The sequence below is a fragment of the Akebia trifoliata genome, chromosome 8 (assembly GCF_017979445.1).
Source record: "Akebia trifoliata isolate Shusen 1 chromosome 8, ASM1797944v1, whole genome shotgun sequence".
Lineage (NCBI taxonomy): Eukaryota > Viridiplantae > Streptophyta > Magnoliopsida > Ranunculales > Lardizabalaceae > Akebia > Akebia trifoliata.
Genome location: NC_141382.1, coordinates 29,749,408 through 29,764,000, shown reverse-complemented (window position 1 = coordinate 29,764,000; position 14,593 = coordinate 29,749,408). Strand labels below are relative to the sequence as shown.

The window sequence follows — 14,593 nt, the reverse complement described above, 5'->3', positions numbered from 1 at the left end:
AGTAGCTATTGACTGTTACAAATAACTATTTATCCAGCCTGAGCAATCAAATGATAGCCAGGTAAATTAAACCTTGTTAGAAGCAGGAAACTAAATTACTGATGTAATGGCAGGATACTTTACTAAAACAGGCAAAGCATATAGAAAAATAAGCAACAAATTAGAAAATAAGAGACAGCAATGGGGATGATTGATCTTCCTTTTCATCACTTTGAATTCTTTACCTGCTGTCCTGCAGTCCCATTTTCATATGTTCTTGACATCGAGGACATGTACCATGCAAACAATGACATGCACACACACCAAGGGATAGTTAGTAAACTATATTCCCCAGGGTCTCTGTATAGGATATTGAATATTGTAGAAGGAATTATCTAATAGAGAGGTTTGTGGGAGGGACCTTTTAGTTGAATATCTAATTCCAGGGATTCAATTGTAATATATATATCCTATGTCACTTACAATTCTTGTGCCTATTGATTTAGGGTCAGTCAATTAGTACAAGTTAGCATGGAATTTGATATCCTAGAGCAATCCGAGTCTGTCCTCAGATCGAATGATTTGTCCTTTTAAAACCATCATGTGTATAAAATTGAAAGAGGCCCAAAATCCCATTACTAAAATGTGTTCTATTAAGCCCATAAAGGTTAAGGGTGATTTGGGTATTTCACCAAATGCTTATGTCGATATAAGTTTTAAATCCTTAAAGGAAGGATTTAAAGTTAATGACATTTCCGTCAAAGAGAGCCCAAATAAGAATCCCAACTAATGGATTCGTTTGGTTTGTTCACCACTTTTTATCTTGCATTTTGACTTTGATTTAAGAATCTATTAGGATATCTTTTGAGATAGAGAGATCTACTAGGATCGACCCTAACCCTTAGCATTTTTCAAAAGCTCAAAAGATATAAGAGCAATATAAGGGGTAGAGGAACAACAATGCGGCCCCCACCTGCTAACAGCACCATACACATGCGGCTGATGTATGTATGTGGCCTCCCAATAAGGGGAACGTGCTCACCATGAAAATTGATGTATTTGTTGGGAGTAGGAATTATGTTAGGATAATTAATATTTTTAGGTTTATTTAGTTCTTATGGATTAGGATATTTATATTAAATGTGAGTTGTTGGGGGTTAAGTAGAAATCCTATGAATAGGACCCCTCCTAGGTTCATTTGGATAAGTTAAGAAGACAATGAGTTTATGAATTTTGGAAATTCTTCCTATGTGGGATGAATTATGAGTTGTGCGGGGTACTCTTTTCTATTCTGAGTTGAACGGATCCCTGATAGGTTGAGTCGATTCTCAGTTAGGTAAGTTGAGTTTGGTACTCCTTGTCGTTGAGTCGAATCATTCCCCACATCTATCCATTTATTTTTTCTGTTGCAATAGATCTTCAGATATTTCTGTTGTAAGCGGTGTTGTTTATCAATACAAAATTATATTTTCTATTGGCCTCGGTTCTATCTCGCTTCATCATTTATCCTCTTGGAAAATAATCAAATTTTATATATGCTAAATAAATTTGTTGATGCAGCTTTAGTTTATTAACTGGCAGGAACCTCCACGAAGACAATTTCCTTTACCTACCTTGTCCGAATTAAAAATGATTTACTATATTATAATCTTTTTTTTAGTAGTGGACAGGAACACAACCTAATCACCATTGCCATCAAATTGCTATTTGTGTTAATCGTACATGTTTAGTAATTGTGGAGTATCTCTGTTATTTTCTATGTTCTAGGCCCAACAAGGTGGTGAAATAGGCATAGTGGTTGACTGCGAATGGGCAGAGGCGTTTTCAGATAAAGAGGAAGATAAACTTGCTGCAGCAAGGCGCCTTGATTTTCAGCTTGGATGGTATTTCCTCTTGCACTCAAATTTCACTAATGGTACCTTTAGAATTTTATGAAGATAGATAATACTGAGAATTCAAATAAGTAATTGCGGAATGTTAGATGATACAGGAAGAAAATGAAACATGAAAAAGTGAAGTATGAAAACTCATGACCCAAGCATAGAAAACAATCTTCACAAATGACAAGACTACTATGGGTAAGGCTGCTTTGTGGCTTAAGCCACCCAAATTTTTTACAACTTAGCAAACTTATTGGCATGAAAATTTGACAAAAGTCACTAACTTATAGATGCTCTCAACCTAGTTGGCACCTTGCCTCAAATTTCCATTTGATAGGCTCTTTTGAGCAAGATTCTTACCATTGACTACGTGATGGGAATCCTAAAAAACCTTGGAAGACCTATTATAGAAGGAAGAAGACTAGTAAGCAAAGCCTAGCAAAAGACTTATCAGAGGAAGCAACAACGACAAGGTGTTGGCAGATGATCAAGTAATTGTTGTTAAGTAGAATATTCTGAAGGTGAAGGATGGGGAGGTTATTGGTTTAGAAGAAGAAAAATTGGTTTGGAGAGTGGAAGCGGGCAATAATTTGCGAGGCTTCGGAAGCTCCTATCTGGGATGATGTTAGGGTGGCTCTTGGAGGTTTATCAGATTCGGTGGATTGATTGATTGAGATGGATACGAAGAAAGGGGGTTTCCTTGCAGAATCGAAGTAAGTTCAAAACTTCTAGTGTTCTTTGAATTCTATAATGGTGGGCTCTGTTTTGTTCTCTTTTTGTTACTGGTGGGTGAAATGTAACGGGTTATCAGATCTATGATTTGAAGGATAAACTTGGGTGGAATTGCGGGGGCTGCCATTGCTTCTGTGAGATTTAAACTCGTTGGAAGTGATTGGGAGGGCATTAGGGGGCTTGTTGGAGGTCGATGAAGCAACAGGAAATCTGGATGTTGCTCAAGTAGCGTCAATTAAAGTGATGACCTATGGGGCACAAATTCCCCGATCGGTCAGGGTGCAGTGTGGGAGATGTTCTCCCATTGTTTGCCTTCCTACCTTCAAAACAGTGGGGTTGAGGGCTCATGGTTGGGGTACTTCTCTTCCAACTCTTTTTTTAGTTGGGAGCCTCAACTCCCAACTTTGGGGTACTACTTGTTCCAATCAACCCAAGCAATCACAACCAAAATCGCAAAGAAGAAGAAAGAAATGCAAAGAGAAAGAGAAATCAGGTTAGAGCTTGAGTTTTTTCTTTCCCCTTGTTCCTATCACAAGGATGGTGGATCTGAATCCACCCTCTCAAGTAATAGGGTGATTGTGATTCTATCTAATTATGCATTAAAGGAGCAAAAAGAATTAAAAGGAAACTTGTGGCTTGAGGTCCATTAATTTATAGAGAAAGAAAAAACTACAAAACTGAAACTAAAGATGACTTGAAATACAACTTGACGGAGTTTCTCCACCCAAAAATCTCCTAAGACTCTCTCAAAGGATCTCTCTAAATGATACTCTAAAAGAAGACTTCTCTAAAACTCTACAAAACTCCCCTATTTATAGAATTATAGGGGGGTTTGTTACAAAAGGAGATGAAGTTACAAAATTGCTCCAAAATATTTATGCCAAAATAGCGAATGACCATTTGCTATTTGCTATTTGTAAAATCTTCTTGCTTCTTGGCTTCTTTACTTTTGATTTCTTTCTAGGTTTCTTGCCTTCTCCACTTTTCTTGCTTGTACTTCACCTTTTGGCTAGATTTGTATCTATTTTAGACGCCAAATGATGTGGGACCATGACATCATACAACAAAAAGTCTCATTGATGTTTGCCCGCTAGAAAGGAGCTCAAAGGTGAGCATCAAACCAGAAATTCCATCAAGAAGGTAATGAGAAATAGGTCGGGCATGGGGGAAAGCCAAAATCCAAAATCCATTATGGAGAGGTACTGGTGGCCAAAGGAATGGACAAAGTGAATGAGCCTTCCCATTGTAAGCGAATGGGCATTCGCTTTGTAGAAAAGTTGAATCTCGAGGAATTTCAAAAGGCCTTTAAAAAGAGAGAAACATGCCTCATTTCATTTTTGCGTTTTCAAACTCTCAAACGTCAGAACCCATCACCCTCAACCTTAGCAAGCCAAAGAGAATATGAGACCTTTCTCTGAGCGAAACCAGCAACAATCAGCAAGTTAGTAGCCAAAACACTTCCTGTTTTGTTCTTTATTTGCTTTGTATCGTGTGACACTCTGGTTTGAGTGTTTGAGGTTTGGATAAATGTCCAAGGTACTGTTGGGGGGGGATTGGTGGCATGAATGGAGAACATGACCCTCGTAGGAAGTGAAAAGGACACAAACCTGAAAAGGATATCCTAGGGCTTCAAACATAAGCCCTAGAGGAGATTGATAGTCCCAAGAACCCATTGAAATTATTTCTGACCCAAAACGATAGGAAAAGACTCAAAATACATAAAAAAGAAAACCTAACAATGGAACTCTATGGAGAAGACGAACAATAGCGAATGATCATTCACTTGGGGAAGCAAAAAGTTGAGAGTGGAAGTATCCTTGAAAGCGAACCTGTTCGTTTACCCAGAACGAATGTGTTCGCTAAGAATTTTGGCAGAAAAACGGTTAAGTGTGATGAAAGCGAACAATAGTAGTGGCCCACAAGTGAACACATTCGCTTAGGTTATAGCGAACGTATTCGCTTAACCTCTGAAAAAATTTAAGTGTTGATAGTGAATGCATTCGCTTATATATAACGAACACATTCGCTTAAGTTCCAAACTTAGGCAAATTTGCTTGTTTTTCTGATTTTTGCCCATCTCTAGTTGCCAATCAACCAATCATGCCCATTGTACTCTGTGATTCATTCAGAAAAGTCCCCTAGGGAAAATAAGTATGCTTGCCACACTCTCTTTCACCATATCAAACCACCGTACTCACCTTTTTATTTTGTACTGCTGATCCTTATTGTCTGTCTCAAATTCAAAATAAAAGGTCAAAGCTCAAACAACCCTAATGCTCAAGTACCAAGTGCTCTCGGTACTTAAGAAAAAGCCACTAATGCACCAGTTCAAGTTACAAACATGCCTTCTGCAACCACTACAACTTCTGCTTCTCAACATCTAACAACACTCATGGTTATGGTTCCCAAGGTGTGGGTAGAAGATACAACAGAATACGGGACTAAGTTTGAAGAAGTGATCAAACCAACTGTCGTGAAGAGTGTGAAGGGTAACCAACTACCATCATCCCCAAAGGAGCCAAGGTTCAATTGATCGAGAAGATGCCCATTCTTGTCAATCGAGTAGAGGTAGATAAAAATGTGCTCCCATAAATGGAATATCTGAGGAATTGGGAGTCTATGCAAAGGGCACGATAAGTAAGCCGCACTATGAAGAATGATAAAATGAGGAAAAGGCTAGTAGAGTTTGGTTTATTGGCGTAGGTTGAATTAGCATAAACGACGTCTACCACAACAAATCGATACTACTTGCACTTGTTGAGATCTGGAATCCGGACACTCATACATTCATAACAATGGGCAACAAATTCGCATTTATAGTTGAGGATACAGTAAGATTGGCACATCTTCTTGTTGGTATAGAGTTGGCCTATGTGTTCAAGAGAGAGTTGGACCAAGTGGAGCAGGGCAAGATAGTCTGACTCAATGGTATACAGGCTATGCTTAAGACAGAGACAACCCATGGGGAACAATTGTTGATGAGCTGGCGAGATAAGTACAATCATTACTATTATCTAGAGACCTAGATCACATCTTTTCTTGTGTACTTCCTGAGTATCTTCATGGCACTGTGCACCTCGACTCGCTACATTAGTAATGCTGCCTTCAACGTAGTTGCCCGCATTCTGACTAAGAAGGATGTTTGCCTGACAAGTTTGATGGTGGCACAACTATATTGGGCACTTGATGATTGTATGAAGAGTTGACTAATTGGGCCAGCAGAAGAGCCAGCAGAGTAGCGATCAAGAAGAAAACCATGTTTCTACGAGCCATTTTAGGTGCTTCAATTGTGGGCCTATTAGAGGTTCCAAGACATTGCCCCAACACTCATAGACGGTGTGGTCCCATCAACCATTTATTGGGCTTACTGCTATGTGGATGAGAAGCCACGAAAGAGAAATACAAAGCAATAGTTTGAGGAATTCTACGCGGCCAAACAGTTTACATGGAGGCCTTATGCAAGGAATAAGTATAAGGCAGAGCCGTTATTCAAGCCCAAGGAGAGAGTGAGCGGAAAAGGAGTAGCATGGCTATATATTAGCAGGATGGTAACACCAAGTATTTGATTGGGATGCCCACTTACCCACTGGTCATGAATAAGCAAGAAATCGATGACTGTGTGGTGCATGTGGTGTACAACCCTCACCGAGTAGCTCTACAACTAGGATATGACCAAGAAGTGGCCTACTCATTCCAAAGGGAAAAGAGTCTAATGACGGCATACATAAAGAAGAGATACTTCGATTACCCAGAATTGGAGAACATAAAGGTTGCCACGGACCAATGGGTTGGGACAAGGACACCCAAGTACATGTAATACTTCGAGCACCATGTGAAGACACATTGCTTCACCATCACCCAACTATAGCCAAATATAAAAGGGACGGCGAGAGATTGTACATGCTCCCAGAATATTACCAGTCACACCATTTGGGGAAGAAGGAAGATTTTTGACAACCGAAAACGTAATGAATTGGGGGGTACGATGTGAGGGTAGTTGGAAGACCCCGGGAAACTAAGATATTTAGAGAGCCAAAAGGCGTTGATGAAATAGACTGAGGCCGAAGAAGAAAGTGCCAAAAGAAAGGCAATGAAAAAGGGAAAGAAACAAGCAATATAGAATCCAAGGAGGAAGAAAATGTTCGGAGGAAGAAAGCCCAGTGAAGGGTAGACAAAGAAAGGCCAAAGCCACCATGTCAAAAGAATCGGGGAGGAAGAAAGGAAAGAAAAGTGAGGATGAATCTGAGGATGAAGGTATAAAACTAAAAAAGTAAAGTAACAAGGGCCCTAAAATAGGTTAAAGAAGAAAAAGAAAGAAAAATAAAAGGGGTAAGGCTAATAACGCTCTAAACCCTTGTTACTTAGAAGACCACACTAAATAGGAAACCCAAGACTCTAGGTGGTTAGAAAGGGAAGGGTTGAACCAGAAGGAAAAATCAATGTCCCAATAACTATAGTAGGGTAGAGCATCTTAGGTATACCTTCAATCTGGGATTTAGGAAAAAACCGATAAGCATGGAAAAAAAGTGCAATGTTTCCATGTAACAAAGATGGGAAAGAAAGCTAGTGGGAGCTCTACCATTGTATCAAAGCTTTGGTTTCTAGGTTAAAATTTGAAAATGGTTGAACCAAAGAAATAGGGGTTGTAAAGAAAACACACGCGCGCACACACACACAGGGTGTAATGGCAAGAACTTTTAAAAGAAAAGTAATTCGAGAGAAAAGGAAAGTTATTAATATTACGAAGTTGAAATATAATTTTGAAGTTTATATTTTGCTAACTTAAGAAAGTCACATGTTATTGTTTGTAGAAATGGAAGAACAAGAAGTACCTAAAGTGGCAGAGACAATGGCGACGGAGAATTAGGAGTCCTGGCTAGTGTCTCAAGGAGGAAACGGGACGGATGAAATTTCAAGCTCTTTCTAAAAGACCCAAGAGTTGGAGGACTCTCCAAGACAAGTAGACAATCCCCTAGTCTCAAAGAAGGGGGTGTGGAAGAGAGGTGGACATAAAGGAGTAATGAAGAAAAATGAGAGCAAACAATAAATGAAGTGGAGAAGTCAAGTAACAATGTAAAGGAGGTGGAGAGTAGTGGAGATGAGGAGAATGAGGGGGAACAACAAAAAGAACAAATATAAGTGATGGCTGAAACCGGAGAAAAAAAAAAGAATGAAAGAAAAGAAGAGAGAGTAGCAAAAGAAGCGGAAGATGAGAAAAATTAGAGTGAAAAAGATGTAGAAGAAAAATGAGTAGAAGGTAAGGGTCTGTTCTTTACAGAAGCCAGCTCCAACTCCAGAAGCCAGCTTCTGGAAGAAGTAGAAGCCTAGAGCCTGAAAAGCTACATTTAGCAGAAGCTTGTTCGTTACAGAAGCATTTAAGATAGAAATTGATGTTCGTTTGACAGCTTTTTATTGCTGGATTCTGATAAAATGACCGAAATACCCTTAATGTTGATAATGCACTTAGAATGCACAAAAAATAACTAGAATATATATATATATATATATATATATATATATCTATATAAATAAATTATAAAAATAATTATTTTTAATTTAAATAAATATATAAATTTTATAATTTTATTGAAATTTCGACAACATCTCTTCTTAAAAATGGACATATGAAAAATGACATTAATGTATTGCCATCATTATCATTGTCATCGTTATTATTGTCTCATTATCATTATCTGTATTATTTTATATAAAAGGTTGAAGATTACTAATTTTCGAAAGAAAATTCAAATTTTTTATAAAAAAAAATATAGGATTTCATTTGGTGATTTTTCATTAATAATTGAAAACAAATTATACTAGTCCCTAAACAGATAATATATAGTCATCTATGGTAAATTTTAGTTATTTTCCTTTTATCTCAACTGTCATTTGATGAACAGTAAACCTCTTATGCTTGTCTTTGCATCCTTAGGCTAAAAAAAATAAATCTAATTTTATTTTATTTTATCTTAGAATTTGAGATGATATGTTTTTAAGAAAAAATCAAGACTTTTTTAGCTAAGATTAAAGACAAGGGTATTTCCATCATTTTATGTTAATATTTCATGGAAGACCAAAGAAAGATTGTGTCATTAGTTTGAACTTTGAATTTCAAAACACACAGGATTATCTATAATGAGAACTTTTATTGGCACCCCAACATTTATTTAAAACACCCCATCTAAATTTTATAGTCAATGGTGGCAATGTGAAAATATTAATTCCTATTTTAAATGCCTTGGATTAATTTTAACAAAGAAAATTAATTTCTCTATAATTTTAACAAAGAAAATCAAATTGCTTGGGGTGAAGTTATAATTAATGGTGTGTTAATAACACATCTTTTATTTATTTTCACATCTTTATCACTCTCTCTCTCTCTCTTTCCATTACATGTGGCGGGCCCATCTGCCACAAAAATTTTTTTCCTTAGATCTTCATCACTCTCTCTTTCTTTCCATTATATGTGACGGACCCATTAGCACAATTTTTTATTTTTTTATTCTTAAAGAAGGGCATTTGGTGGAATATTATTTAAAGAAGAAGGGTAGTTAGGTCATTTTAAGTAGAGCCGTTTTCGGTCTTTGCTCCGCGCAAAAGCACAAATGCGAAGCACCTCTAAGGCGGCTTCAATTTCGGGCTTTAATTTGAAGCCCCGTCAGCTCCAAAAGCCCAAACGAACGGAATCCAGCGGGCTTTTTTAGCTTAAAAGCAGTAAAAGCTAAAAAAGCCCAAACGAACAGGGCCTAAATATTTATATGTATGTATACACACACACACACACACACACACACACATATATATATGATAGAGAGAGATGATAACTAACCATTGACCCCAAAACTAATTGGTGTTAAGAAATGCAGTTTCTATTATTATATGAGAGTCATGGGGGACAAGTGGGGTATGCCACTATTTGAGAGTGGAGGAAAAGTAACACTCAACAAGAGACATGCAAAAATGCATGCGTGCTAAACAAATTGTTTCTTATGCAACATGAGAGAACGAAGAAGTAAAAATGGTGGAAGATAAGGGGAAAGCTCCCATGGAGAGTACAGAAGTGACTGGTAAGCAATTTGAATTAGGCATTTACTTCATTGAGATTTCTAGTGACTAGACGATGTCGATAACATCCTGACCTAGGAGGCTATTCTGGTAAGGAATCCTGAACAAAAATAATGATGGTAATATGCAGTTTCCTCATATAATGCATTCTCTATTTTGTTTTTGTAGGATTCCCTTCAAGAATGGGATGAGGAAAAGTGGATAGGTGATTCGGGATCCGAATTCCTTGGGATATCTGACCAAGTAAGGGATGAGTATCTCAATAGGGGAATCCTCATTACCCAGTTTAGGAGGTGGAACAACGAGAACAATCAGAGCCAGGTAAGAACATTCTGACATTGGTCTATTTGGCTGTAACGATATAGCTCACAAGTATTAGTTTGACTTCATATTGTCATGAGAACTGGACTTCTGATAGAATGACCCTGCTGGTCGAGGTAGTGAGGATAATCCAACCATCATAACCAACAGAGAAATGAGAAGATGTAGGGGTCGACGAAGGTGGGGAAGATTCACAAGCACCAGAGATGCTATCGATAGACAACTCGTGGTAAGCGAAGCCACTCTCGTATTAACATTGATAGTAAGTTGACTCCCATTCGAGCTTGTAACTTTGTGTTGATCAAGAGTTGTATCTCAGTTTCGTATTTGTGGCAGCTATTAATGACCGTGTGAGTACACGAGACACCAACGTCATGGATAGAAGAGCTTTTTGCCTTGGTGCCAACCATCGGAGCAAGTACGGTATCCATGGTGGAACTACTCTTGGCTTTTGTACCCTTAAGTGAATTCTAGAAACCCTCAAGTGATTTTAGGGCTTTTCTCTCTATATTCCCTTACTTTACTATTGGTGATTGACTTATTTGGTTGCTAAATAAATCAGATTAACCAATTTTCATAGTCAATCCTGCATCAATTGATATTAGATTGAAGGTTGACACTATAGCAACACGTAATGGGAGGACTTTTAAAAGGAGATTGACTGATGCTCAACGAGAAGGGCTTCTATTCAAGCTGGTTGAAAGGGTAGATGAACTTGAATTCCAAGTCAGAGAGATGCAAAGCCATCCAATTGGTCCCATCCCTAATGAGGGAACTAGTGGTGGAGAAAAGTGGTGTTGGAGGCTCACATAAGGAGTTAGAGATTGATATATCAGTCAATAATATTGACAGACAACTAGTTAGCATGACAACTAAAGCACCTATGAGAGTCACGCGTGCAAAGAATGTTACTCTGAAAAGCACTTTAGATGATGTGTTGCATGATATGCTTGAACAGTCTAAATCTGGACATTATGATCACTAATATGACATAACTAAGCAAGTCCAAAGTTGAAATATTTGATTACAAAGGTGGCATTGATCCTCAAGTAGTAGAAGAATATTTTGATTGGTACGATATGACAGATGATAGGAGAGTTCGATTTGTTAAGATAAAGTTAGTAGGTCATGCTAAAGTGTGCTGGAGAAATTTTGAGAAGAGACAACATAATATGGGAGGATCTCCTATCATTAATTGGGAAAAGATGAAGGCCTGTCTAAAGGAGAAATATTTACCAGTTGATTTTTAAGATGATCTTTATAAGGAAATGATCTCACTCTACCAAGGTAGCTTATCTGTAGTGGAGTACATGTGGGGCTTTGATAAGTTAGTTATTCGTTGAAGATTATTGAAGATGAACGACAAAAACTTGCTTGTTTTAAAAATGGGTTGAGGGCTGAAATCAGAAAAGATACGCTACTTTAAGGGTTTATGATTTGGAAGATGCATTCCAAATGGCATTGCGGGTTGAGAATAACCTAAGACAGTCTATGACAAGGTGGTTTGGAAACCAAACTGGAGAACCATTAACTCGAAAAAGTTTGGAACTGGGAATGACATTTAGGCCCATCCAAGCTTGGTGGGTCTCGACCTTATGCAGGGGCTGATGTAAAAGGAAGGGGTGTAGCTACAAATGAAAACAAGAAGGGAAACAATGAAGTTGGTTGTTGCTTCAAGTGTGGAGGCAAGGGTCATTATGTATTCCAATGTCCTTCCAAGAACCTACACATGGGAGTTGAGGAAGAGAAAAAAGAACCAATTGCAGATGAAGAAACTAGCCCTTTTGACAATTGAATATATGGAGTCAGAAGAAGATGACGTGGGAGACAACTTTTATGCTTGTGTCGTTCGATGCATCCTTGCAGCCCCAAAAGAAGAGATAAATGAAGATTGGCTTCGTATGACTATTTTTCACATTCTAGTTAAGAGTTGAGAAGTATTGCAAGCTTATTATTGACGGATGGAACAACATGAACGTGGTTTCACAATTTACAGTTGAAAGACTTCAACTCACAGTCTAGCCCTACCCCCAACCTTATAGGATTGCATAGGTAGATAAGTCGTCGATACTGGTAACTCAAAGAACACTAATTACTATATCTTACGGTGCTTGTGTTGACTTTAATTGGTGTGACGTTGTACCTATGAATGCTACCCCCAGCCTTATAGGATTGTATGGGTAGATAAGTCGTTGATACTGGTAACTCAAGGAACACTAATTACTATTTCTAAGTGTGCTTAGGTTGACTTTAATTGGTGTGACGTTGTACCTATGAATGCTACACATATTCTTCTTGGTCACTCATGGCTTTATGTCAAAGATGTGTATCATTGTGGCAAGGGAAATACTTATTACTTTTTGTTTAATGGGATACGAGTTGTTATGAAGCTCATGTAAACTGAAGAGCTTTAAATTTATAGCAAGAGCCCTAAGAAGCCAACTGAACTCAAGAGGAAAGCTCTCCATTTGCTTACTAAGCCGAAAACATGGAATCTGAAGTTGTATAGTGAAAGAACCAGCTGCTACCCCACTTCAAGATATACCTCAAGCGGTCACCCAATTGTTGACTGACTTTTCTAATGTTGCCCTAGAGAAGTTACCAATGAGTTGCCTCCTATGCAGGATGTTCAACATCCTATTCATCGTATTTCAGGTTCCCAGTTGTCAAACTTACTAGCTTATAACATGAACCCAATATAGTATGTTGAGTTGAAGCATTAGGTTGCTGAACTACTTAAAAATGGATTCATCGGGGAAACATGAGTCCTTGTGCAATGCCTGTTCTACTAACCCCAATTTAAAGATTGGATGACATGCTTGATATGATGGCATGTTTTTCTATTTTCTCCAAGATTGATCTTTGAATTAGGTTCGAGTCAGACTAGGAGAAGAATGGAAGACAACTTTCAACACGAAGGATGGTCTATATGAATGGTTTGTCATGCCTTGTGGCCTCACTAATGTCTCTAATACTTTCATGCGAGTGATGACTCAGGTACTTTGACCTTTTATTGGGAATTTCTTGTTTATTTTGATGATATACTTAAATTTAGCCAGTCCCATGATGACCATATCACCCACCTTTGCCAAGTTATGAGAGTTCTACGCTATGAAAAACTCTTCATAAACTTGAAGTGTGCTTTCATGACGTCTAGTGTTACATTTCTTGGGTTTATCGTATCATCCAAAAGCATAGAAGCTGATCCTAAAAAGGTAAAAGCTATTCAAGAATGGCCAATTCCTACTAACCTCCATGAAGTACGCAGTTTCCATGGCCTAGCTACTTTTTACAGGAGGTTCATAAGAAGTTTGAACAGTATCATGGCTCCCACACTGATTAAATGAGGAAAGGACAATTTAATTGGTCAGGGGCAACAACTAGATCTTTTGAGCTTATTAAAAAGAAGATGACATAAACGTCGATTTTGCATTTACCAGACTTTTCCAAGATTTTTTAAATGGCTTGTGATGCTTCTAATATCGGGATTGGAGGTGTACTTATGCAAGGTGGTCATCCTATTGCTTACCATAGGGAAAAGCTAAATCAGGCAAAACAAAAAATTTCCACTTATGACAAAGAACTCTATGTAGTTGTTCAGGTATTTCTTCATTTGGTTTCTAAGGAGTATGTTTTTTATTTAGATCATCAAGCACTCTGATATCTGAATTCACTAATGAGGTTAACTCATCGTCATGGAAAGTGGGTACCATGAATACACCTTTGCTCTCAACCCCAGCCTTCAAGACAAGGCTGGTGTTGAGAACAAAACAGCAAATGCGCTTAGTCGAGTTTATAAGATTGGGTTTTATAAGCTAAAGTAAGATTATTCTTCTTGCAAGGATTTTTGCGTTATCTATGTTGCTTTAGTGGCTGGGCAGCAAGTTGATTATCCTTCATTTTCATTACACGAGGGCTATCTTTTTAGAGATACATGTATTTGTTTCCCAGTACTTCTCTAAGAGATCATGTAGTCTGGGAGTTACGTGTAGGTGGTGCAATAGGTCATGTAGGTGGTGCAACAGGTCATTTTGGATGTGACAACTATTGGTATGGTGGAAGATATATTTTATTGGCCTGACTTTAAGGAAGATATCACTAGGATCATCAAACAATACCATATATGTCAGTTTGCAATGCAGGACTCTACCCATCCCACATGAACTTTGGCAAGATTTCTCCATGGGCTTTGTACTTGGTTTGCCAAAGATTGTTAGAGGCCATGATTCTATTTATGTAGTAGTGGATCGATTTTCTAAGATAACGCATTTTATTCCATATAGCAGGACTTTTGATGGTTTCACATGTGGCCACTCTTTTCTTCAGAGAGATCGCACGATTACATAGACTTCCATTAACTATAATGTCTAACAGAGATGTGAAGTTCATGAGCTACTTTTGGAAAACTTTATGGAAGTTGTTAAATACCAAGCTGAAATACTCTTCTTCAGTCCATCCTCAACTAGACGGCCAGACTGAGGTGGTTAACATTGGAAATAATCTAGTTATTTTAGCTCTATTTGTTATTTAGATATAGGTTTTATTTATTTATTATTTGTACAGGCATTTTTGTCTTTTGACTAGTTTATTAATATAAATTCTTGCCAAGCTCTCAC

The 14,593-nt window shown here is 37.9% G+C and overlaps 1 protein-coding gene across 3 annotated transcripts in view; it reads left to right on the top strand.

The window, feature by feature from the left end:
- Positions 1–14,593, top strand: part of BGLU42 (beta glucosidase 42) — a 53,595-nt gene that overhangs the window by 21,553 nt on the left and 17,449 nt on the right. For all 3 annotated transcript variants that reach the window (XR_015180697.1, XM_086451020.1, XM_086451021.1), the window contains exon 8: positions 1,747–1,862. Coding sequence is in view for 2 of the 3 variants with exons in the window: in XM_086451020.1 (XP_086307146.1) it covers positions 1,747–1,862 (116 nt within the window). In the remaining variant the exon portion in view is untranslated. The remainder of the gene's footprint in view (positions 1–1,746; positions 1,863–14,593) is intronic.